A 27,101-nucleotide genomic window follows, 5' to 3' on the forward strand; every position below is an offset into this window, starting at 1 on the left:
ACCTAAAGAACCAACAAATCTCTGCAGGTAGAGGCTGAAGTCACCTGAAGGGCCTCAATCTCTGCTGGGAGCTCAGCTTAAGGGCCTGGAACTTAATTTGGAAGGGCTCATGTTAAGGGCCATAAAAGTTGAATTTTGGAAGGTCTTACCACCACACACACACACACACACACACACACACACACACACACACACACACACACACACACACACACACACACACACACACCCCCCCACAATGACAGGTCCGGGTGGGGACTGAAGGATTTCCCATTGTCTATTCCATCTGTGGTTGTCATGGGGAACGTGATTTAAAAGGGTGCTTGGTAAAGTTTGTTGAGCTTAAATTTGGGTTTGTGTCCATCCATTTGGGGAGTAAAGAATGTTTCCAGGAATTTTCCCACTTTGATAGAGAAATGAAGCATTTTCTCCCATAGACTATAATGGGGTTCGATATTCGTTCGAATAGTCCAATATTGAGATGCTATTCGGAACGAATAACGAACATCGAATATTTTACTGTTCGCTCATCTCTAGACCTCTCCTGTGTGGTGTAGTATATAGAGGACCTGTCTGTGTGGTGTAGTATATAGAGGACCTGTCTGTGTGGTGTAGTATATAAAGGACCTGTCCTCTCTCCTGTGTGCTAGCAATACCCCCTGTAACCACTCACATATTCATTACCTGTTGCTGCAGATAATAACTTATTTGGACTCTTTAGTGCGCCAGCCAATGCAAGGGCATATGAGGCAATTGCAACAGAATGTGGTCTCTTTAGTTTTTCATAGTTATCTGCTACAAATTTTACAGCTTTATCGATACTTGACTGCAGATTCTATGAAGGAAGGAAGAGATGCTTTAGAAATTCCACTCTTCTACATTCTCCAACTCTCAAACGTATCCTCAAGCAGGGCTGCTTTAATCTTAGGGCCAACGTTGCACTTGCACCGAGTCCTATGGTAGCAGGGGACCCACTGGACAATCCTACATTTGCTGTTACCAACTCAGATCTTCTGCGCCCCATGCATATAATGAGGAAGCAGGGAGCCATTCCATTCTCCCCTCTCTGCAGTCTAATGAGCCAAAGCCAGAAGTGGATTAAAAAGGAATGAAGGAAAAAAACTACTCCTTTCTCCTGGATCCAGTTCTGGTCTTAGCGCAAGAGAATTGCAAAAAAATACAGGGATGAGGGCGTCCCCACTGCTACCAGAGAAGTGTCTCCAAGCGCCGCCTCCTTCTTCATCCGCCGCATCATCTTCAAAGTCTTCCGGCGCAGGCTCGTAACTTCTAGCAGAGCAGAGCAGACTGCGCAGGCGCACAGGTCATGGGAAAATGGCTGCTTGCACAGTATTGTTAGCGGCCATTTTCCCGTGGCCTGTGCGCCTGTGCAGTCTGCTCTGCTCTGCTAGATTACGAGCCTGCGCCGGAAGAAGACATTGTACATGACGCGGCGGACGAAGAAGGCGGCGCTTGGAGACACTTCTGGCACTGTTTGGGCGCTGGGGCCCGCCTCCATCGCTGCGGGAGAACTCATTTACATACCGGTAAAAACCAGTATTTCTAAGGAACGGCGCGGTGAAGACCACATCTAAAGGTAAGAGGCGAATAGCCTTTCTAAAGGCTATTCCGATGTCTTATCCACACACAAAAAAGTTTTAATGGTAGAATCCCTTTAACACAACCCAAATCTTAAGGAAATTCTCATCTCCAGTCACTTATACATGGAGTATATACATTCTAATTCCATCTCTTCCTTCTAGTCCAATTCAACAACCCCAACTTTCCCAATGGGGAATACAAGTCCAGTTGGATGATATGTATATATCTATCTATCTATGTAAGCTACCACATTACCAGACTTACGTTTATAGCATTGGCGCAGTATTTCTGACTCTCCAGTAGACTAATGACAACAAAGGCTGTCATGGCGACATCAGGATCGGAAGAACCTGCGAGACCACCCTGAGTGAGAAGAAGACAACATTTGTTTGTAAAAGGAAACATTTTACATACATTTTTATTGTTTCCGGGGCCTCAGCTGAAGCCTATATCGGCCACAACACTGTGAGGACCAAGCAGCCAAGGGGACAGGTTGATGAAAATTGGGAGGCGTGGTGGCAGAGTTGACTGGGCTGGAGGTGTGCGAGCATTTTCTGTGAAGTGGTGGGAAAGTGTTGCAGTAGTGTAAGTTTCGGGAGTGAGGAAAGAGAATGTTTTGAGTTTGCGGGGAAGGAGGTGTTGAGTTCATTATGCTATATGGGGGAAGCTTCACCACTGTATGTTACACACTGTTACTGTATGGGGGCACTGATGGGGTCAAAGAGGATATTGGTTGGAGTGGGTTGAGATAGAGATGTAGCTTAAAGGGATTCTACCATTAAACTACCTTTTTTTCTAATGAACACGTCGGAATAGCCTTAAGAAAGGCTATTCATCTCCTACCTTTAGACGTGGTCTCCGCCGCGCCATTCTGTAGAAATACCGGTTTTAACCGGTATGCAAATGAGCTCTCCGCAGCAATGAGGGTGGGCCCCAGCGCTGAAACACCGATGAGCGCGTCCCCATTGCTGCCCAGAGCTCTTTCCCGTGCCGCCTCCTTCTTCTGCAGCAACTCCGCCTCTTCTGGCTTCTCTTGCTCTTGTAGTTCTATACAGTAGCATAGAGAGGCCACAACAAAATGGCCACCGGCCAGCTCCTGTATTGAACTGCAAGAGCGGCTACCCCAAAATGGCCACCGGCCGGCTCCTGTATTGAACTGCAAGAGCAGCTACTTCAAAATGGGCGCCGGCCGGCTCCTGTATTGAACTGCAAGAGCGGCTACCCCAAAATGGCAGCCATTTTAGGGTAGCCGCTCTTGCAGTTCAATACAGGAGCCGGTAGCCATTTTGGGGTGGCCTTTCTATGCTACTGTATAGAACTACAAGAGCAAGAGAAGCCAGAAGAGGCGGAGTTGCTGCAGAAGAATTAGGCGGCGCGGGAAAGATCTCTGGGCAGCAATGGGGACGCGCTCATCGGTGTTTCAGTGCTGGGGCCCGCCCTTATTGCTGCGGAGAGCTCATTTGCATACCGGTTAAAACTGGTATTTCTACGGAACGGCGCAGCGGAGACCACGTCTAAAGGTAGGAGACGAATAGCCTTTCTTAAGGCTATTCTAACGTGGTAATTGGAAAAAAAAGGAAGTTTAATGGTAGAATCCCTTTAATATATCTAAATACTGGATTCATCTACTGGACCTTTTCCTGATGTCAAACCCAGGTCAGTAGAACTTTACTAAAAGTAGTAGAGTACCGCTTATCTAGGGAATATGTACTCATCCTAACGATCTGACTTAAATTAGTATCTTCCCGCAAGTGTTTATCTGAAGGCCTTACCTTCATATATTGAGCACCTATAGGAATTAACTCATTGAACATCCCATCTGGCTTTTGTCTCATCATTATAAGCCACCTGACAGATCCACACAGCATATCATCAGCGACGAATGTCAAACTCTTAGCCATAGCAAAAACCTTAACAACATAAGCGGTGATCCTAGAGACAAGGCAACGGTGAAAGAAAAGTATTATGGAAAGGAGGAAGATTCTAGAGTAGAATATGAGGAAGGCCTAAGGAGAGAAGTCATAGCTACCAAGTGCCAGAGTTTGCCGTAGAGAAAGCTCCATAAGATCCATCACTTTTACGATGGCCGAGTTGATTGCCATAACCTAGTAGGAAAGGAAGGCAATCGTGGGATGGTGGTTACTAAAATGGAGATAACATGGACATTGACCTTTTAGTAAAGTCACCCCTGGAGAAAACAGTACGTCACCTTTGTTAATATTTCGAATGGCTTCATCCCTGCGATGCAACCCTACTCGTTCCCATTGGTTACTTTGGTCAAGATAATGTGTGGCAATGGCAACCGGTGTCAGTCTCATCATGTTTTGTTCGGTACAACCAGATGGGACAACGATAAGATGGCTTAGAGCAGAACCATCTATGGCATCTTCAAGAAACTGGGCAATTGGGATTCCTATGGAAAGAAATTTTCTTTCAGAAAATCAAGCATAAGATCAATTTTTTTAAAAAAATCTCAACATCTACAGTGACCATCTATCTACATAATGGTCATTCTCAGGATCTCACCTTGTACATTGACAATAATTATGGTTGGTGAGTCTGGAACAATGTTCTTATTCGCAAGTGCTGGCACCTTGACCACATGTTCTCCACCTAAAAGAGATGCCGTAAAACATTGAACCATCATGGCAATGCACCAGTTATGTTTGAAATTTGGGGTGCCATGAAATGCTATTGGAGAGGACACCCAACCAGCGAGCAACCTCAAAGGTCTCAGGACCAACTGGTGGGAAAGGAAGGATTTATGGATGTATGGATACCCCGTAGAACTTGTATACAGTGAGCGGATACATCTTGTATTAGACCACAATCCCTGATTATGAGAATTAACCAAAAAGATTCTAATTTTTCAAGAACCTTTGTATAAATCTTGGCATCTAATCTTAGAGAATAATGCTTCTTTCTTCACTGATCAGACTCTTTTCTTGCTCCCCCTTCCTCCTATAATAAAATTAAAGCATCACTATGTCCCAATGCACCATGAGATCACTGAGGTCCCATCAAAGGGCTAGAAGAGGACGCCATGATGCGGTGTGGGGAGGTGAGTATAAATGTTTTTTTTGTTTGTTTTTTAGACCTCCAACTATTATCCTCTGGTGTCTGATGAGATTTCAGAGTATATTAGTTTAATTTCCAATATGCTGCCAATGAACCTCCAAAAAATTTTGGGTCTTGGCCAAAACTTTTGGAAAATTTGAGTTCCAGAACTTAAATGTTGATGATCTAATGTTAGGAAACATATCCATTATCCCTCAGCTTTTCTGGGCAACCTGGCAACATCTGGTGCCACCCCTTCTAGGTAACATCATGCGCCCCAGGATCACATCTGAGAATTGCGTAGCATCATCACCATGCCCCTTGTGACTCTGGAGGCCCAAACACAGGCCCCAGCGGTGATCATGGAGCACATGACATCACCCAGGAGGCCAGAAGAGGACCCAGAGGGAGCACCAGATGCTGCAAGGATGCCAAGAAGGGATGAGGGAAATGTATCTAGAAAGATGGTCACTTACTTCTTGCCTCTGGTTCCAGTATTACTGATGATATCATTTCCGTCCTACGAATACCTTCCGGCTGAAATGGAAAGCAGATATTTTGTATGGGGGCTAAGAAAACCCCAAAAGTTCCAAACCTCTAAGAAAAGTGCCTTAAGTTCCATCAAAACGGATCATCACACGAGTGACAGCCAGTAGAGATGGACCTAGGGACTTCTGTTAAGTCCGTGTGGACAAATATGAGGCTTGTCAATTTTTTTTATTTTTTTTGATGGACTGGTTTCAGTCAGTTCAACAATTGGTCATGTGAACACTCCCTTAGATTTTTACAACCATGTGATTGCCATAATGTTCCTGTTAGTAGATCTATAAGTAGTCATGGTCTAATTTATCGACTCCAGAAGGCCTGTGCTTCCCTACTCAATACTGTATCCACTGTATGGCCGAGTCCATGAATTGTGGGGTTTTGGTATGATAAGTTAAAGGCGCTTCTACTTTTTCATTAAAGTGATCAGCTCTCAAAATGAGGCATGTATTAAAGGGATATTCTCATCTCCAAGATCAGATATAGACATGTATCTTAAGATCTTCTGTTCCCACAAAGTATAATGGCCCCCTCTATTCCCCCACATGTTAATTTTGGTGGGCTGACGGAGAGTGAGTGATGTTATGGATTTCATTATCACTCCCCACTTTCATCTCCCTGGATTCCCCGACCCAGTGCCATCACACAGAGGTCAATTAGCACCAACGCCAAAGCAGGGAAGGGATAGGGAGTCCAGTTTAGTGACAATGATATCCCCAGCACCACTCCCCATTGAGTGATTCCATTCATGTGAATGGAGGTGCGCATTGTGAACCTTCAGTGGGTTCCTCAGGAGATTTTTTTGCAAGAACCTGCCCAGGTTGTCCAGGAACTGATGTCAGCCCTAGCCTCTGTTATCTCTGAATGTAAATAGTGGGCAGTTTAGTCTTAGGAGCGTAGTGCTGGCCTGAAATGTCCATCACACAGACTAAGGCTGTGATGGAGTCTCTATAGGACTCCATAGAAAACTCCACCGCAGATTCCATCTAAAAGTCCATGTAAAAGTTCATCTAAATCCTGCACAGGGGATAAAACCAATGGAAACCTGATAAACACCCAGTGGACCCATTCATAATCTATGGGGTCTGTGGGTGGCTTTTTTAGTGGATGGGAACCAAACGATAGAGAAACGAACGCTAGTGTGAACCTAACGTAATTGTGGACAGGAGAAGAGATAAGACCCAGAAATGGGAAAAACCATTTAAAACAGTGCATGGTCATTGATGTAGAAGGTAATATGGATCCATCAATGTGTGGACACTGGGAGAGTCAACTTTTTGCCCAACACAAAATGTTGGTTATGGTTATATGGACTTTTCCAGTTATTAGTATAAATTAGTGACATAACTCATAGGGTAGCCACGTTCTCTTACCACAACTTTCAATGCCTTCCTGACGCCATCGCTGACAAATTTATGAAGAACTGAAGCTTTCACCTCAACAAAACGTTCACCTGTAGTGAGCGGAACAATGACAAAGGGAACTACAAAGGATGAGTTTTTTTTCACTTTCACCACAACTGTGTATGGCTGTCTGGCTGTAGAACTGCTGCAAAACTCAGGGTTGTATGATAGGGTCACTCGCACCTAAAATGAGACCATAAAAACATTCATTGTAGAGAGTCACATTATATTACACGGTGCCTTGGAGGATGGACCCCACCAAAGATTACGCTCAGAGGCTTCCAATAACCTTACTCTGGTCTGTTAGGTCAGGAGCCACAAGAAGATTAAAGGGGTTATCCACTTCATAACATTGATGACCTATCCTTAGGCTAAGCTATCCATATTAGATGTGCAAGGGTTTGACACCTTGGACCCCTATAAATTCGCTCTTCTGTCGGGACACCGGGACTCCCAGCATCGTAGATTGTGCCAAGGAGTCCTGATCTCTGGACTGGGATCAATCATAAATTGACATCCTACAAATTCACTTATATCATGGATTTTTTTCTTCAGTATATAGATGAGGTTTTTATACGGTTCAGATTTTTCCCACATTATTCACCAGTGGAAGAACCTCAACATATCCTCTAAGTATGTGCTTAGCCTAAAGGAGTTTTTGAGTTTTTGAATAGTACAGGTGAATATAAGAAACTTTGTAATACATCTTATTAAGGAAATCTGTTTCCTTCTCCAGCTCTCAGGCTAAGTTACGGTTTACATAGAAGTCTATGGAGAGGGGTGGAGGAGGTGGCTTGAAATGACACAACTAACTGTTGTTGTTATACTCTGTTGCCGTGATATCTTCTGGCACTGCTGTATCTTAAAGATAAGACCCTGCCACTGCACCGAATGAGGTAACAAATCTACCGGCAACAACCTCCTTCTTCCCCTCCCCTCTCCATAGACTTCTATGTATGAGGTATGAGAGGGATTCTATATAAATAAATATTCTGAGTGAAGATAAGGAAATGGAGAGCAGCCTGATATCTGGAGAAGGAAACAGGTTTCTTTACAAAGTTTCACTGCAAATACAATCCAATGGCTAATCCTGATGGTTGGCGTGAGCTGATTTACCTGAATATCCACGGATTCGTAATTGTAGATGATGGCTCGAATTTCAACCTGTTCATTCCTCACCACAGAATATGGAAGTCTGAGGTCAATGAAGAAGCTCTGGAAGGCCTGGATTTCGTATGGTTTAGCCACACAGAAACCTACATGATGGAATATGACAGATGGTGAGTATTATCGTCTTAGGAGCCATATATTTTTGCATAAGACTCTATCATTTAAATTGGTTTATTAACCCCTTCCCGAAATCCGCTATACTAGTACGGCGGATTCCGGGCGTTTAACTATGGCGGCCGCCCGGGAGCTGGGTGGCCGCTATAGCCACCTGGTGTCTGCTGTTTCATACAGCAGACACCATGTGCTAATGCCCACAATCAGTGTCTGCACCAATTGTGGGAATTAACCCTTCTGGAGCCTCAGTCAAATCTGACAGAGGCGCCATTTTCCCAGCGGCGCATGGGCGCCGCCAGCACCTGAAGCAAGATCCAGGGCTTTCATCATGTTGGCATGACAGCCGGGAGCCTTGTAAAGGCTTTCAGGCCTGTCTGCATTCACTTACTTTTGCAAGCTACTCTATGATTGTGATTTTCTACAATGCATTAGCATAGTAATGCATTGCATTAGTGATCAGACCCCCTGGGGATCAAGACCCCTAGGGGGTCTAATAAATGCAAAAAAAAAAAAAAAAGTAAAAAATATATATATATAAAATAAATTTTGGATTCCTCATGCTCTCTTATTTATGTTCCATATTTGGAGCTGTGCAAAGAATATAGTTTTTCTTCATACTATTTTGGGAAATTTTTGACAATGTGATCACTTCTTTTTATACCGCTACCGCATTCATAGCATGGGATAAATATCTGTCAGATATGGTTTAGAACATAACATTACTTGTCCTTCAAGCCAATATGACACATAATCCTATTCATAAGAATAATACAGTGGGTGCCCGCCAGGACCACACATGGGCGTGGAGTCCCTCAGGACTGGCCTTATACACTTTATTTACAAAACAATTATCTCAGTCCTACTTTGCGACTCAGAGTTTTGGGTTCGGTGAAAACACAACAGCAGAATTTGCAGAGTTTCCACTGAGTTTTTTGGTTAGGATTTTGAGGCCGTATTTGTCTCAAAATCCTGAACAAAAGGACGGCTCCCATTGAAAGCAATGGGAGCCGCTTAGGAGCTTTTTCCGAGAGATGGCTTGCGCCGGCTCCCGGAAAAAACAGTGAGGTGCTCATTCTTCAGGCCGTTTTGCTTCGCAATTTGGCATGAAGATACTCCCTCCTCCGGACTAAGCCCATTCATTGGGCCTAATCCGGAGCAGAGTGCGTAGCTGGATGCCGATGCAGTGCACTGGCTTTCATTTGCGTAGACCGGAATTTTGGATCCGAACCTGAGGCGGAGACCGCCTCAGGTTCCGATACAAAATACCCCGTGTGAACTTACCCTTACAGTACTTGTAAAGTAGATGGTATTCTGGCTAATCCTATCCACTAGAGATGAGCGAGTAGTTAAATACTCAATATTCGTTTCGAGTAGCCCCTCAATATTCGACTACTCGAATCGAATATCGAACCCTATTATAGTCTATGGGGGAAAATGCTCATTTCAGGGGTAGGCAACATTCGATCAAATTGAACTTACCAAGTCCACGAGTGAGGGTGGGGCTGGATTCTCCGAGAAGTCTTCTCCGTGCAGCGTCCCCGCGGCGCCTTCCAGCTCTGAATTCACTCTGCCAGGCATCGGGCCTGGGCAGAGCCGACTGCGCATGCCCGCACTACAAGAAAATGGCCGCTTACAGTCAAAGCGGCCATTTTCTTGTAGCGCGGGCATGCGCAGTTGGCTCTGCCCAGGCCCGATGCCTGGCAGAGTGAATTCAGAGCCGGAAGACAACACGGGGACGCTGCACGGAGAAGACTTCTAAAGGTAGGAGAAGAACCAGCGTTGATTGGCCGACTGTATAGCATTCGGCCAATCAACGCTGGTTCTGCATCGAATATTTCCATTCGAAGAGCGAGTGGTACTCGATCGAGTACGAGTATTTCGAATACCATAGTATTCGATCGAATACCTACTCAATCGAATACTACTCGCTCATCTCTACTATCCACATATTGCTGAAAAAAATCTGCTGTGGAAAAGCTGTGTTTTCAAAAACTCTTGTGAAATGGGCCTAGTGATCGCAGGACTCTGGAGGATCTTGGGAGCATATAATACTGTTTAGAGGTCACTGTGAGCATATAATACTGTGCGGGGGCTTCTGTGAGCATACTTCAATGTGCTTGGGCCACTATGAGGATATAAAACTATGTAGGGGTCACTGTGATACAGTCCATTCCATATGTCTCCCTCAGCAAAAAAAAAACCCACCCAGTTTCAATTGTTTTTTTGCTAGAGTGTGCATGAGTTACTCTCAAAGGGGCCCACTGGGGCTCTGTCACCCAAACCTGGAGCCAGCCCTGCCTAGCAGCAATACTCTGCTGTTCCCGTAAGCAGATGTCCCCATTTCAAAACCAATTTGTTAAAATGGGAACAACCCTTTAAGTTTTAGAAGTTTCTAGAATTAGTCATTCCAATCCCCTAATCCCCAGAGTCTTCCCAGATGGTTCCTCACACAAGTTTGGCTGATTTTTTTTTTTACATGCCTACCTTTATCCTCTGATAGACTCACGGCCAGCAGTTCCCATGTTGTGATGGAGTCCTTAAGGTATACATTCTGCAGGACCTTTGTAGAGATACTGACGAAAGATAAATGCCATGTTAAAAGGGTTCTCTGTACTATAGACTCGGACTAGTGAGAAGGACCCTTTGGCAATCATCTGATCACAAAGGATCCTTCTGCTAGGAACCAAATAGATCAGTGATCTGTGGGGAAACTTGGCCGCACAGGTCAGATCTTAAAGATTGGGAGATGTTCTTTGTATCCACTCTATACTGTGGCCAAGAGAGGAGGACCCTGACCAGAGGATTATACACATGGCCGTTTTAATACCCATGAATGTTTATGCGTCTATTAGGGTTGAGCGATTGGGAAAGATCGGATCCCGATCGGCGATCGAGCAAATTTCAACACCAGGATGAGTTTACTGTACTCCCTTGGCCAGCAAATTCCCCAGACTTGAACCCAATCAAGAATCTGTGGGACCACCTCGATCGGGATGTTCGCGCCATGGATGCTCAACCGCATAACCTAGTGTAGCTGGCCACAGCACTGGAGTCGGCATGGCTCAACATCCCAGTGACATCATCACAACATCCCCTCTCTTCCTGCACGTCTCGCAGCGGTCCGCTCTGCCAAAGGTGATTATTCTGGATTTTGACAGGTGGTCACATTCATGTGACTGGACTGTGTGTGAGGTTGTAATGACATGGCTCGGCCACTATGAAACCATGAAGAGGTCACAGCTCTTGTAGATGTGTCACCGCTGCTTCAAAAAGTTGATCAATGGAGGTCACTGGCCTTGGACTGATCACTTTTTTATGACCTCATCAATACAGATGCCTTGCAGGTTTTTATATTCCGAGGTACTTAGCACCAGGCAGCGTGTACCCAGCGAGATGTTGTCACATGTAGATCTCTATAAATAAAAAATAGTCAAAAAGTGGAATCTTTACAGCACTTACTTTTCTGCATTAGGCTTCTCATCCATTTTAACAATGGTCCATAACCAGCTCTCTGGAAATTGACTCCTAACCGCGATGTCAGCCTCCTTAATATACTCCAACTCAGCCTCGCCTGTAAGAAAGAACCAATTTGACAAAGTTAAAGCTACTAGTGCCTTTGTATGCAGAAATTGCACCTTTTTGCCCCATTTATGAAGCATTTGCGCCTTCTTTCCAGATGTTATGCTGTCCTCGCCACTTTTGCTGTTTGTCGAGAAAAGGGGGCATTGCCTAAATGGAGATCCATTCCATGCTAAGGCCCCACATCATGAGCCACAGCCAAAAAGCGCTGTGGAAGAGACGGCGGCAAAAACACATCATGCGTTTTAACGTAGCGGTTTTCACAGACAGGTCTGCGGAGTGTTTTCGAAATCGCGGCATTTCCGCTGCAGATATTTTTCTGCAATGTGTGGATGGGATTAGCCAGAATCCCATCCGAACTTTGCAGGGACTGTAAAACACCACAGTTGGTGCCACAGCATTTCCGCCGCCACGTTTCGGCGTTTGCACATCGCGGGGCCCCGGCCTTATGCTTTATGTATGACTTGAGCAAAAAAAGGCTCAAAGGGAAAAAGGCAAATGCAATTCAGTCAGTGGGCAGCGTAAAAGAGCCTGTCAGGTCAGAAAGGAAAAATGGGCAATTTTTTGGCAAAATGGAGTGACATAGTGCGCCTATGGTTGGGTTCACACCAGTGTTGGCTCTCCATACAGGGATTCTGTTCCCTCTCTCTGCTTGAAAGTAACCAAGCTTTCAAGTAGCTTTTCGCCCTTCTTGAGTGGAAACATGGCAGACCTCATTATAGTCTATGGGGTCCGCAGGTTTCCGTGGGTAACTTCAGTTCTTCCCACAAAAAATAAGCCCTGGCACAATTCCATTGACCAAGGTTGAGGCCTCCATTCTAAAGTGAAGGGGCTGAGCTGCAGTACCACGCACGACCTGTGCGCAGGTGTGGCATTATTTTTTGGAAGAGCAGAAGCATGTTTTCCTGTATTGCTCTAACCCATCAATGCTCCTGCCCTATATCTGCTTACTTCTACTTAGGTCATCATCACCAATGATACTATCAACCTTCCGCCTCAGGTCGATGTATCGGCAGCAGTCCAGGAAAGCTTCGACACACTTGTCTCCTTCTTGGATAAGACGAGCGCGCCGCTCACAGCTGTGGCCCATGGGGTTGATGACCATTCCATCATGGCAGCATTGATTCTCATTGTCTGAGTAGTTAGAGGCTAAAGAACAGAAGAAACAAGTTAACGCCAATACACATCAACATGACTGAGGCAGAAATGTGTCCTCTAAGGCTCCTGGGCCCAGGTGCAAATGCTCCCTCTGGACCCCCTCAAGTTGAGTCCTTGGTGATAGATGTTTTTATGCTTCTCTGAATGGTTATGTCTTCCAAGGACATGCCATAATGTGTTGCCTTTTAGGAGATCAGGGGTACTGTCACCCCACTTTTTGAAATCCAAAATGGCAACTGGCAGATGCCAATAGGAAAAAAGAGAAAAAGACTTAAAGTGCAAAAATTCTCCTCCTACCCTTCTGAGCTTTGAATTCCAAAAAAGCCGCTGATGTCCTTCTCTTGCGTGTCTTTATGTCCTTACATGGTAGATCTGAGAATAAAAGGGGATATTGCATCGGATGAGAATCAAATGGCAGTCAAGTAGATTCCAGGAAATCTGATCAATTGGGGGAAATTCTGTAAAATACTGTAAAGGCTCCAGCATTCTGGATACAGATTGTTCACATCATGTGTTCTAGACACTTTTGGACCCTGGTTCGACAAGGGGATGTGGCTTAAAGGGAAAGTGATTTAACTCTTAGACAGAATTAGTAATGTTTCCCCATAGGGTTATCTAGGAGGTGCACTACACCACTGAGCCACCATCAAAAAATTGACAATTACCAGATCTCTCTTTAGTGCCCATTCCAAAATTTGTATTTACAGCAAGCCCGGCATCGTAAAATACTCCCATGTTATCAGCACCACTCCCCGGGCTACATCCCGTGTCAGATTTTTCCACAATTTCCCAGACCTAAAAGACAAACGAGTATCAAATAAACCTGACATCTTAGATTGTATCTATAGCATCATTTGTAGACATGGCAGACCTGAAATGTTTATTATCAGCATCTTCTGTACACGATACATTTCATAATTTCTCCTAATCATTGGCGTATATATGTTTTACATTCCATTGGTAGAATTTACCTATAGATATGTCTACCTGTTAAGAATCCCATTATCTGTGCTCCTGCCCCTCCTTCTTGTATCCAGAGTTCCCTTCAGTGCAGAAATTCTTGCTTTAAGGTTGACATCTCCATAAAAGCTTTCAGACCAAGAATCGATCAGATTGCTGTTGCATTGTCCAATCCTGAGCTGAGGCGGGGTATTTAAATCTAGCATTGGGACTTATCAAGCGCCTGAGATTACGATTGTATTTGGGCTCAGTGTTCTCATAAGTTATCTTGTTTTCTGTTAGTTTTCTGATTGATGATTTTGACTTACTCTCCTGGTTATCTCCCCTATTTCTGATTTGGCTTCTTCTGTGTAATCCTAGACTAAACCCTGTGTAACATCTTCCTGTTCGGGCCTCCGCACCATAATCTTTGGTGCAGGAGGTGTGCTCAGCTGTGAACTTTTGCACCTATTGTTGTAGCACAGCTGTAGATCCGTTGCCATTAGGTTTTGAGCGATCGGGATCGAGTAAATTTCATGATCGGGATCAGGATCGGCTGGAAATTGATCAGAAATCGGATTTTAAAATTGATCCTTAAATCTTAAGATTGGCTCAACCCTATTCCGATCCCGATGTTTTCCGGCGGGATCGAGGTCAGAGGTTATCTCAAGATTGGCTCAACCCCATTCATGTATATATCGTTAATGGGGTCGAGCGATCGAGATGGGAAAAGATCAGATCCCGATCGGTTATCGAGCAAATTTCACGATCGCGATCAGGATCTGCTGGAAAATGATCGGAAATCGGATTTTAAAATCGATCCTGAAATTTCAAGATCAGCTCAACCCTAGTTGCCATGTATCAGTCCAGCCATTGCTTTTGTTCCTTTGGCTACTAGGGAGTTACCTCAGCGCTTTGGATTAACATTCCTCCTGGGCAATCAGGTCTAGGGCAGGTTCTTTTAAAGCCTGCTATTGCCTTGTGCCTACTGGCTGTATACTTTTGCTGTTTGTATTTATATTTCTGAGCATTGGCTTTTTTTCTGACTACTTTCTTGGATTTTGACTCTGTACCTCACTGCTCGATCGGTTCTGATCCTTTTCTTGTTGTTCGTCTTGTCTGTGTTCTGTTTTATAACTTTTATCATAGGAAGGGACTGTCTCCCAGTTTTTCCCTACCACCAGGGAAAGTGAGGCAAATGGGCAGGGACTGGGGACGGGTTCAGTCTTAGGTCTTTTAGGACCAAAGTGGATCCCCCGGGCTACCGTTCGTTGTCAACTCCAATGGTCTTAATGAGTATAAGACAAAACAAGAAGGAGTGGAACCCGGAGAAGATTACAGCAGCGAAAATCCCCCAACACCCAAGCAGGATAATAAAGAAGAGTAAAAAAATGACCAATGACTGTAACGAATTCCGCTCTTACCCCGGAAGTAGTTGAAAACACATGCAGCTTTATTCAGTTAACACACGACGCTTACACTAGCATTTCGTCTTGTCTGTCGTCTGTGTTATAACTTCTATCATAGGAAGGGACTGTCGCCCAGTTGTCCCAGTAGGGTAGGTGAGGAAAATAGGCAGGGACTGGGGACGGGTTCAATCGTAGGTCTCACTATCTTATCGTTTCCTTCCTCCCAGGTTTCAGCTATTGGGGTGGCTTGGTTTCTGCCGTTGTTTAGGCTATTTCTGTATTCTCTTGGTTTTTGACCCTGGCTTGAGTATTGCTCTCTTTTGCAATATGGCTTCTGGATAGGTCCTTAGTTCAGAAGTGCACCGGTTCTCTGGCATCTTGTTATGGGATTGCAACCTGGGTTCTGAAGCAACCAAGTCCATCTCTAGTGAACACCTTGGGGAAACCATTGATTCTGCAATCAAGGCTCATGTTGGATTATGGGTAGCTTATTTTACTTGCTGTCTTCTGTCCTTCCAGCAATTCCATCACCTGGGGAAAGGCTTAAGCGACAATTCCATAAACCACCTTTACCTATTTAATTGTGAAAAGCATTCAAAACCCTCAACGGGCAATATTTCACTTTAGAACCATTGGACGACCCAAAATATACTATAGCATAAACATCTACCAAGAAAGTATCACAAGATGATGTTTTTTTTTGAAGCAGGTCATCCCATACCACTTGTCTCAATATTTTGAGATATCACAATAAGGACACACCTAGAAATACGTCTTACACTGCACCAGACACCCACCTTGCTTTGAGTTAGCTTATGCTTGCTGTTTAATGTGAAGACACCTTTATCCACAGCCACCAGTCCAACGTTGGATTTATAGTCCGCTTTTAAGGTCAGTTTTATATTCTCTTGAGGTCTGCCAATGTTTCTTTCAGCTTCCAATGATAGCTAAGTATCAGAAGTACAGAAAACACAAAAAGCTATAATACTCCAAGACTAAAGGGACGGGAGCATCGTCCAGTCTAAGGTTATACTGAACAGCATGTGTAACGTTTCCCCATTGGTACCAAAGTTCCAAATAATTTTTCTGCACCCGTTTTTATTCTCTTACCGTTCCCGTACAATCATCCACCATATTCACCCATACGGAGTCAGAGACCAGCTCTCTTCCAACAAAGTAATACGCAACAATACGGAAAGATGGCATAAAGTCCTCCTTGACGAGCAGCGGCATGCTGACCAGGACTTGGCCCACCTGTCGTTTATACTTGCCCACTTTCAATATCTGTCCTTTGTTCAGGATCTGGAAAAATCGGTAATATAGGTAAATGGATAAAATAATTCAATTGACGTAACAAACAGTACATAAAATAAGAAATATGGTCTGCCATGACATTTCATCTGGTGAGTGGCGTATGAGGCCCTCCAATGCCCTTTGGGAAACAAAGACTCAATGATTCCTATAACTGAAGCAGACCCAACTTGTCATGTAACATCACTATTCATTAATCCTAAAGGGACACCAGACCAATTTTGGTTATCAGTCCCATAGTTAGTTTATTGGCTATTTTCCTGTTGTTTTTTTTTTTTTGTGTTTTCCTTCTTGGTCTTCTTTATTTGCATTACTTAGATATGAAGATTTACATGGATATTCTCTATACCAGCCAGACCTGAATTGATGATCCTGAGTTCTAATTTGTACCTGAAGGTGACTAGAGATGGACGAACCTCTCAGGACTCGTTTTGTTTCGGCTCAGGGGGCTCGGGTCCAAGATTAATTTAGGCATGAACCACACTTTAAAACATAGTGTAGAATACTCTTAGGGGTCCTAGGAACCTATCTATAACACATAGTGTAGAATACTATCAGGGCTCCTAGGAACCTATCTATAAAACATAGTGTAGAATACTGTCAGGGCTCCTAGGAACCTATCTATAAAACATAGTATAGAACAGTGTCAGGGCTCCTAGGAACCTATCTATAACACATAGTGTAGAATACTATCAGGGCTCCTAGGAACCTATCTATAAAACATAGCGTAGAACACTGTCAGGGCTACTAGGAACCTATCTATAAAACATAGTATAGAACAGTGTCAGGGCTCCTAGGAACCTATCTATAAAACATAGTGTAGAATACTGTCAGGGCTCCTAGGAACCTATCTATAAAACATAGTATAGAACACTGTCAGGGCTCCTAGGAACCTATCTATAAAACATAGTATAGAACAGTGTCAGGGCTCCTAGGAACCTATCTATAACACATAGTGTAGAATACTATCAGGGCTCCTAGGAACCTATCTATAAAACATAGCGTAGAACACTGTCAGGGCTACTAGGAACCTATCTATAAAACATAGTATAGAACAGTGTCAGGGCTCCTAGGAACCTATCTATAAAACATAGTGTAGAATACTGTCAGGGCTCCTAGGAACCTATCTATAAAACATAGTGTAGAACACTGTTAGGGCTCCTAGGAACCTATCTATAAAACATAGCGTAGAACACTGTCAGGGCTACTAGAAACATATCTATAAAACATAGTGTATAACACTGTCAGGGCTCCTAGGAACCTATCTATAAAACATAGTGTAGAATACTGTCAGGGCTCCTAGGAACCTATCTATAAAACATAGTGTAGAACACTGTCAGGGCTCCTAGGAACCTATCTATAAAACATAGCGTAGAACACTGTCAGGGCTCCTAGGAACCTATCTATAACACATAGTGTAGAATACTATCAGGGCTCCTAGGAACCTATCTATAAAACATAGTGTAGAACACTGTCAGGGCTCCTAGGAACCTATCTATAAAACATAGTATAGAACAGTGTCAGGACTCCTAGGAACCTATCTATAAAACATAGTGTAGAATACTGTCAGGGCTCCTAGGAACCTATCTATAAAACATAGTGTAGAACACTGTCAGGGCTCCTAGGAACCTATCTATAAAACATAGCGTAGAACACTGTCAGGGCTACTAGAAACATATCTATAAAACATAGTGTATAACACTGTCAGGGCTCCTAGGAAACTATCTATAAAACATAGTGTAGAATACTGTCAGGGCTCCTAGGAACCTATCTATAAAACATAGTGTAGAACACTGTCAGGGCTCCTAGGAACCTATCTATAATACATAATGTAGAATACTGTCAGGGCTCCTAGGAACCTATCTATAAAACATAGTGTAGAATACTCTTAGGACTCCTAGGAACCTATCTATAAAACATAGTGTAGAACACTGTCAGGGCTCCTAGGAACCTATCTATAATACATAGTGTAGAACACTGTCAGGGCTCCTAGGAACCTATCTATAAAACATAGTGTAGAACACGGTCAGGGCTCCTAGGAATCTATCTATAAAACATAGTGTAGAATACTCTTAGGGCTCCTAGGAACCTATCTATAAAACATAATGTAGAATACTGTCAGGGCTCCTAGGAACCTATCTATAAAACATAGTGTAGAATACTCTTATGGCTCCTAGGAACCTATCTATAAAACATAGTGTAGAACACTCTTAGGGCACCTAGGAACCTATCTATAAAACATAATGTAGAACACTGTCAGGGCTCCTAGGAACCTATCTATAAAACATAATGTAGAATACTGTCAGGGCTCCTAGGAACCTATCTATAAAACATAGTGTAGAATACTCTTAGGACTCCTAGGAACCTATCTATAAAACATAGTGTAGAATACTCTTAGGACTCTAGTGAGTCATTTTGCCCATCTGTAAAATTTACCTGTCTGCTGTCAACCATTATCAGTACTGTAAGTGAATGATTGTTTCAAGCTTTACTTACAAAGTAGGTGAAATATTTGATCTGATTCTGAACTCCGGCGTTGCTATTGAAGATATTAAAGTTTATGTACATTTGTGTTCTGGGTTCCAGGACATTGCTTGTGATGCCAATGTGCAGGTAGTTGTCTTGTCCACTCAATGGTTTATATGCTATTATTTTTGCTTCTCCGGTTGCCTGCAGATTGTTGAGTAACCCAGGAACCGCTGTCTTTACCTAGGAGCAATTGATATAAAAGAATGAGATAAATATTCTGCATTTAAAGAGGACCTTCCATGACCTCCACTAACTCCAACACCTTCCATCCTTTAGGTGGGCGCTTCCAGACTGTCTGCTCTACCTGACAGAAGAGAGCCTATTTATCATATTGGGTTCTGAAATTGTTAGCACTGATTACTCAGGAATGGTGGGGGCTAGTGAAAAATGTCAAACTGCACTGGAATCAGTTGAGAGGCCAATGAATGCTTTACCCAATGAATTAGGTTTATAATAGTTCAAAGAAAAATTCATACAAAATGTGTTACAGATATGTCCACTATTAACTTAGTTTAATTTGGTTATGGACTCTAATTTAACTTGAAACTAATTTAATACATTATCGTGATATTCGCTGACGAGCAAAAGGGTAACAGTGTTTAGAACTTGTGACTTTTAGGCTCCATATCTCACCATCCACTACAGCTTGGAACATAAGACTCCCATCATTGTATAGACAACCCTCTCATACACAAATGTGATTTGTAACTATTTAGCATATGACTAGTTATGCAGATTCTTGTCATATAACGGCATTGTTACTGTTTTGCTCCTAAATTTGTATTAATTTTTTTAAAACCACTGTTGGCTTTTAACACTACCTGAATCCTTCTGGGCATGCTCTCGATCAGATTCAAGCATGTCTCGACCAAATCTGACCCCAGATCTCTTCTACATGTCCCCAATGTTGGTACATACTGAATGACACACTTGGATATGACTAGAGCTTTTTTCTTCAACTCTACCCCCCTTCAAGTTTTGGATTGGGTTGACGTCTGAGGACAAATGAGGGCCAATCCAGCACCTCTACTTCATTCTTATTGAACCATTTCTTGGCTAATCTCATTGTATGCTTCAGGTTGTTGTCCTGCTGGAATGCTTTGTCGTCTCCCTATTATGAAGCATACGAGCCACCATCACTACCAGAACTGATAGACCTTGTGATGACCTGGCTTGTTGACTCTGATATTTTGCCTGGATCTCTCGGCTTCATTTTGTATTCTTTCATCTGTCATGGCGCTCACATGATGTAGTTTAGCAAATTTCTTGGCTGAGAGACCGCTATCCATGAGATGGATGATGTGGTTTCTCTTTTCTTGGGAAATCTTCTTCATGGCTAAAACCAAACTAAACTGGATTTGGGTCTCTCAAAAGTCCCCAGAGTATAATAATTGTTCATGGGTGGTCTACAATGGGGCATAATACTGTGTGCAGGGGCCACTATGGGGGATAATACTGTGTGCAGGGGCCACTAAGGGACATAATACTGTGTGCAGGGGCCACTATGGGGCATAATACTGTGTGGAGGGGCCACTATGGGGCATAATACTGTATACAGGGGCCACTATGGGACATAATACTGTGTGCAGGGGCCACTATGGGGCATAATACTGTGTGCAGGGGCCACTATGGGGCATAATACTGTATACAGGGGCCACTATGGGACATAATACTGTGTGCAGGGGTCACTATGGGGGATAATACTGTGTGCAGGGGCCACTAAGGGACATAATACTGTGTGCAGGGGCCACTATGGGGCATAATACTGTGTGGAGGGGCCACTATGGGACATAATACTGTGTGCAGGGGCCACTATGGGGCATAATACTGTGTGCAGGGGCCACTATGGGACATAATACTGTGTGGAGGGGCCACTATGGGACATAATACTGTGTGCAGGGGCCACTATGGGACATAATACTGTGTGCAGGGGCCACTATGGGGCATAATACTGTACAGGGGCCACTATGGGACATAATACTGTGTGCAGGGGCCACTATGGGGCATAATACTATGTGCAGGGGCCACTATGGGACATAATACTGTGTGCAGGGGCCACTATGGGACATAATACTGTGTGCAGGGGCCACTATGGGACATAATACTGTGTGCAGGGGCCACTATGGGACATAATACTGTGTGGAGGGGCCACTATGGGGGATAATACTGTGTGCAGGGGCCACTATGGGACATAATACTGTGTGCAGGGGCCACTATGGGACATAATACTGTGTGCAGCAGCCACTATGGGGGATAATACTGTGTGCAGGGGCCACTATGGGACATAATACTGTGTGCAGGGGCCACTATGGGGGATAATACTGTGTGCAGGGTCCTCTATGGGGGATAATACTGTGTGCAGGGGCCACTATGGCACATAATACTGTGTGCAGGGGACACTATGGGACATAATACTGTGTACTGGGGCCACTATGGGACATAATACTGTGTGCAGGGGACACTATGGGACATAATACTGTGTGCAGGGGCCGGTATGGGGACATAATACTGTGTGCAGGGGCCACTATGGGGTATAATACTGTGTGCAGGGGCCACTATGGGGCATAAAAGTGTGTGCAGGGGTCACTATGGGGCATAATACTGTGTGCAGGAGCCACTATGGGGTATAATTCTGTGTGCAGGGGTCACTGTGGGGCATAATACTGTGTGCAGGGGTCACTGTGGGGCATAATACAGGAATAGTGCAGGGATGTGATTTGTGTGTGTGTGTGTGTGTGTGTGTGTGTGTGGAGGGGGGGGGGTTGAATGGGGTCAGAGGGCCTTGGGGCCCCGCCATTCCTAGTTATGCCACTGTATGTACAAACATATTATAAAGAAGACTAATACAGAGGGATTTAGACATAGAAAATCCTTCCATAGACTACAGTGCGGCCTGTGCCTTCCTGTTAGTGTTTTTACCTCCCATACAGGAGGACTTGAGTTTTATGTCCTGGCAGGGACAATGTAAAAGAGAAGGTTGAGAATGAATGAAACATATAGAGATATGCCCCAAATACTACCAAAGTGCCTATGCAATATTATGTCAGTCATATGAACAGTATATAACCTAGTCCAGGGATAAACTAAGAACAAAAACCAGCCGCGGCGCCCTGGCATCTGCATAGTTACATAGTTACATAGTAGATGAGGTTGGATAAAGACATCAGTCCATCAAGTCCAACCTATAACCCTACAATCCCTACAGTGTTGATCCAGGGGAAGGCAAAAAAACCCATGAGGCTCATGCCAATTGCCCGATTTCAGGGGAAAAAATCTGGCAGTCAGTATAAAACCCTGGATCAATGTGTCCTTAAAATCTAGAGACTATAATGACCTATGAATATATCTAACGGCAACAATTCAGAGGGATATGACAATGTGTCAGTAGTCTGTATATACAGTAACTAAAGCAGATTCACAGATTACTGTATAAAGAGCAATTAAGTGAGACTTACAGTTATGGTCAAAGACTTTACATTTAAGGCCGTGTTGAGTTTCAGCCTCACTAACCCATCTTGACGCGTGATACCTTGGTCACCACCAGGATTTGCCACCACCAAGATGTTTCTTGCAGGAGAACCGTCTGGATTGGTTACCATGACCTATACGAAAGCAAAAAATACAATAAAACCTGTGCCGAGCTTGACAACATGACAACTGAGTAGCGGCAAGAGCTCCAATTGGCTTCTATTGTAAAGTCCAAGATAATGAGATTCCTATAATGTGAGAACATTTTGGACAAAGACATGGGAAAGAAATACAAACCATTAGATCGAACGGCATTCCGGGCTTGTAATATTTTGGCGTTTTGGTGAAAAGAATTTTATATGGAGATTTCACAATGTAAATTTCATCCAATACGGCTTCCACAAAGTCACTCCCTGCAATAGAAAAAAACTAGCATTCATTTCTTGTATTAAAGGGGTTTGCCCATGGACATAACCTATATAAAGTCGTAGACAAATACAAGTTAGACATTTTTGCAAATCTAAATACACATGTATGAGAAGATAACCTGACCACAATAAGGACATCATGGCTGGTTATCAGGAGGACACTACATGTATGAGAAGATAACCCAGACACAATAAGGACATCATGGCTGGTTATCAGGAGGACATTATATGTATGAGAAGATAACCTGACCACAATAAGGACATCATGGCTGGTTATCAGGAGGACACTACATGTATGAGAAGATAACCTGACCACAATAAGGACATCATGGCTGGTTATCAGGAGGACACTACATGTATGAGAAGATAACCTGACCACAATAAGTACATCATGACTGGTTATCAGAAGGACACTACATGTATGAGAAGATAACCTGACCACAATAAGGACATCATGGCTGGTTATCAGGAGGACACTACATGTATAAGAAGATGACCTGACCACAATAAGGACATCATGGCTGGTTATCAGGAGGACACTACATGTATGAGAAGATAACCCAGACACAATAAGGATGTTATGGCGGTCTTCAGGAGGACATTACATGTATGAGAAGATAACCTGACCACAATAAGGACATCATGGCTGGTTATCAGGAGGACACTACATGTATGAGAAGATAACCCGACCACAATAAGGACATCATGGCTGGTTATCAGGAGGACACTACATGTATGAGAAGATAACCTGACCACAATAAGGACATCATGGCTGGTTATCAGGAGGACACTACATGTATGAGAAGATAACCTGACCACAATAAGGACATCATGGCTGGTTATCAGGAGGACACTACATGTGTAAGTTGTGTCCTAAAGGGGTTAAAGCAAGATATAGTCATCTAGGATACTAGTGCTCCTGTAACTGGGCTACAGAACAGGTCAGATGACCTAAAATACGAAATATCATTTTACTGTCCACATTTTATATCCACAAAGAGTTTTGTAAATCATTACAATATAATTCATTTCCTAACCTGAGTCGGTGATTACTGTCACCATAACATAGAGTTTATACTGCAGCAGCTCCTCTACGTCCTTGAAAGGTTTTATTAAGTCTTTTCTGAGTAATTTTACTTGTCCGATTCCTTCAGAAATCTGAAAATTATTAGGTAATACATCGAGAGGATTAACCGTAAGAGAAGTATATGAGAAATAAAACAAAGACAGTAGTGGCATGGAAAAAGACCTTGTACTGGTGGGTTACACCGCCATTTTGCGTCATGACACCGATTTGACCTCTGAAGCGAAGTCACAGGCCTCAAAGGTCATCTATGACATCTCTCAGACCATAAGAGGCCCGAAGACCCACACTGGAGCCCGGCAGAGGTGAGCAGCACTGTTTATTATCCTTAGTCACCTCCATAGGGTCTCTGCTCACTATAACCTGGGGTCTGAAGAGACCCTAGAGTATAATAATAGTTTCCTTTCTTACTTCTTTGGTCAAAACAAAACCATTGGGTGAACCTTTTGCGAGGTTCACCCACAAATGTTCTCAGTGCCACCCCACAGCTTTTGTTCTAAAGGTGTACTGTGGATAGGGGTTAAGTGTCCATAAAGGAACAGCCGCTGGATATTTAACCATTACACAAAGATGAATCTGCTCCCATAGTACATAAGGTCGGGAATAGGGTTGAGCGATCGGGAAAGATCGGATCCTGATCGGCAATTGAGCAAATTTCACAATCGCGATCGGCTGGAAAATGATCGGAAATCGGATTTTGAAATCTCAAGATCGGCTCAACCCTATAAATGGCTTTTCCCATAGAGAAGCATTGACTAGAGTTGAGCAATCAGGATCGGGAAAGATCAGATCCCGATTGTCGATCGAGCAAATTTCACAATCGCAATCGGGATCAGCTGGAAAATTATCAGAAATCGGATTTCAAAATCGATCCTGAAATCTCAAGATCGGCTCAACCCCAGTCAGGAACCTCTGGTTAAGGTGATAAATCACATTAGATATAATAACAGAGATTTCACATGAACATTGATATCCCTTCATTCATTCCAGGAGATACATTTTTTAGTAATACGATGTCAGAACAGAAGTTTTTTACCTCGATCCTCCTCAGTGAGTCCGTGAGGCTTTTCTTTTCATCGCCTTTCTTTAGGCCAAAAATAACAAACGCTTTACCATTAACAGGCTTCTTATAAAGATACCTAAACAATGGAGAAACATTGGGTTAATCTCAGCTAACAAAAAGAACAAACAAAAATAATGGGAGAAAGAACTGGTCTTTTGGTGCCACCTTCAATGTTGAGACAACCATTGACCATTAGAATGAGGGTCCGGGAGCAGTATGAATGGAGCACTGGTCAGGCACTTGCCATTCATTGTTGATGGGGCTGTGAGAAGTAGCAAAGACTAAGGCTAGGTTCACACTTGCGTTCGGCTCTCCATTCTTCAGGGCCGCCTGGGGACCCAGACGACAGAGAGCTTGTCCACTAAAACAGCAATTTCTCTCCGCTGGTTTCAGAATACAAACATCGGAAACTCCAAAGACAACTGGTGGACGCCATTATAGTCTATAGAGTGCATAGGGTGTCTGTCGGGTTTCCGATGTTTTTATACTGAAACCAGCAGAGAGAAAAGTCCCACGTACAAAATTTCTTCGGACCCCACCACTATGGTATACTCCTTCTTTCAAATCAATCCTCTATCTTAGACTTTCTTCATACAACCTAGCCATATCTCAGCTGTGGATTATTGGATTTGCGTGGGATCTGTTTGTATTTTTGTTTTATTTTCACCGACCCATTCACCTCTAGAGGGGAATCAGAATCAGCATCACGCTGGTCAATCCGAGTGCCAGGCTCTAACACAATAATGATCCAGCAGAGGACACTCAAATTTGAAGGTTACTATAGTCTATTTCATAAGACTTTTTGGAGGTTGGACCACAAGAATAATTTTATCTGATAAATTCAAGGAATCTCATTCTGACACCAATCGGACTTGTAAAAAAGCACCCGAGAGCCTGATTCTTGAAAAAAGAGAGTGTCTTATTTTTTTCCTAGATTATGGGCAAACATAGTCAGAAAAAAATGGCCCATATGAATGGGCCTATTAAACTCAACAACCAAGAGAACATTCATTGCCTCCCATTCACTAACACCTTCTCTTTTGTACTCTCTCTGTTGATGTCCAATGGTTTTCAATTCACAAATTGAGAGACCCCCATTCACCATGTGGGTGTTGATTCCAGAGGTGAGACCTCCATCTATGACAAATGTGGGTAGTGATAACTGGAAATGGGAATTCCCTTTCACATAGCTCAGCCTGGACCTCTCGGTAGAAGTCCATGTTCCTTTGGGTTGGTTCAAAAATACATCATCCCATGCCTCCAATTCATAATTTTGGCCCATAAGTCACTATGAATACTTTATTTACTTACCGACTTTCAATTGTTACAAAAAATTCTTCATCATCTAGGTACATGAAATTTTTGTCCGGCTTTATTATAACCTCAAAACTTGGTAACACTGAGGGAAGAAGGATCGGTATAAATAAAAGACCATTAGTATATGACGCGACCCCGCCATGTTTTCCCTCCTTAAAAAGACAGAATGCATTTTATCTATTTCCCAAAAAGTTAGGTCAATATAACCACCATTACACTTCTTGTCCCAAGTTTTTCCAAACTCATGAAGACCAAGTTGACCTATTTTTATCAATGTGCATCCTAATGTACATGTAACATCAACTGGACTATAGGAGGCCTGGTTAATAGTTCCTGTAGGGGTGGTGACCATATTGGTAGTCATCCATTTCACCAGAAAAATTATCTCTTTACCATATTCTTTCACGTCAAAGTGTGCAGAGAACTCTTCATGGGAGTTGTCATAATATGCTGTGATGGTCCAGGTGCCGATACTGTGAGAAAAGAAGACAATACCGGTAATTAGATTCTACTACCTTGAACGGGTGTTTTTTGTTCTGACTCAATATGAAGACCTACTATCAGCTAATGGCCAGGAGGTTCCATCCAAATTCCAAGTTGGAACAATCCCTTTGAACAAGGTTTGAGTTGAAACAATCAAAAAGAAAGATATTTGTGGCATACAGTGTATCTTTTGACCCTCTTCCCGACATCTGTAATACTATTACGGCAGATGTCAGATCTGTAAATGTGGCACCCACTCATGCTACATTCGATCACGGGCCAATGTGAGATGCGCCGATTTTTTCCCTTCTGGTGCCTCCTGTACACTTCCAGTTTAATTTAGTAGGATGGCTCCTGCATGGCAATATCACAGGAACTGTCAATCTATCATGAAAGCCGGGGGCCTTATGATGGCTCTCCGGTTTGCCTATGGAAGAAGGATTTGTT

The 27,101-nt window shown here is 43.4% G+C and overlaps 1 protein-coding gene across 1 annotated transcript in view; it reads right to left on the reverse strand.

Moving 5' to 3' along the window:
• The window catches only part of LOC142204432 (A.superbus venom factor 1-like), a 59,701-nt gene that overhangs the window by 21,045 nt on the left and 11,555 nt on the right, over positions 1-27,101 (reverse strand). The window contains exons 8-30 of the mRNA XM_075275744.1: positions 26,565-26,644; positions 26,166-26,253; positions 24,828-24,930; positions 23,745-23,865; positions 22,577-22,692; positions 22,267-22,413; positions 18,779-18,991; positions 16,082-16,273; positions 15,769-15,918; positions 13,289-13,418; positions 12,921-12,995; positions 12,417-12,614; positions 11,346-11,457; positions 10,371-10,459; positions 7,719-7,858; positions 6,573-6,785; positions 5,133-5,193; positions 4,126-4,212; positions 3,809-4,012; positions 3,629-3,704; positions 3,372-3,531; positions 1,864-1,962; positions 685-835 (exon numbers count right to left, since the gene is read on the reverse strand). Of these exons, the coding sequence (XP_075131845.1) occupies positions 685-835; positions 1,864-1,962; positions 3,372-3,531; positions 3,629-3,704; positions 3,809-4,012; positions 4,126-4,212; positions 5,133-5,193; positions 6,573-6,785; positions 7,719-7,858; positions 10,371-10,459; positions 11,346-11,457; positions 12,417-12,614; positions 12,921-12,995; positions 13,289-13,418; positions 15,769-15,918; positions 16,082-16,273; positions 18,779-18,991; positions 22,267-22,413; positions 22,577-22,692; positions 23,745-23,865; positions 24,828-24,930; positions 26,166-26,253; positions 26,565-26,644 (3,005 nt within the window). The remainder of the gene's footprint in view (positions 1-684; positions 836-1,863; positions 1,963-3,371; positions 3,532-3,628; positions 3,705-3,808; positions 4,013-4,125; positions 4,213-5,132; positions 5,194-6,572; positions 6,786-7,718; positions 7,859-10,370; positions 10,460-11,345; positions 11,458-12,416; positions 12,615-12,920; positions 12,996-13,288; positions 13,419-15,768; positions 15,919-16,081; positions 16,274-18,778; positions 18,992-22,266; positions 22,414-22,576; positions 22,693-23,744; positions 23,866-24,827; positions 24,931-26,165; positions 26,254-26,564; positions 26,645-27,101) is intronic.

This window comes from Leptodactylus fuscus, chromosome 5 (assembly GCF_031893055.1).
Source record: "Leptodactylus fuscus isolate aLepFus1 chromosome 5, aLepFus1.hap2, whole genome shotgun sequence".
Lineage (NCBI taxonomy): Eukaryota > Metazoa > Chordata > Amphibia > Anura > Leptodactylidae > Leptodactylus > Leptodactylus fuscus.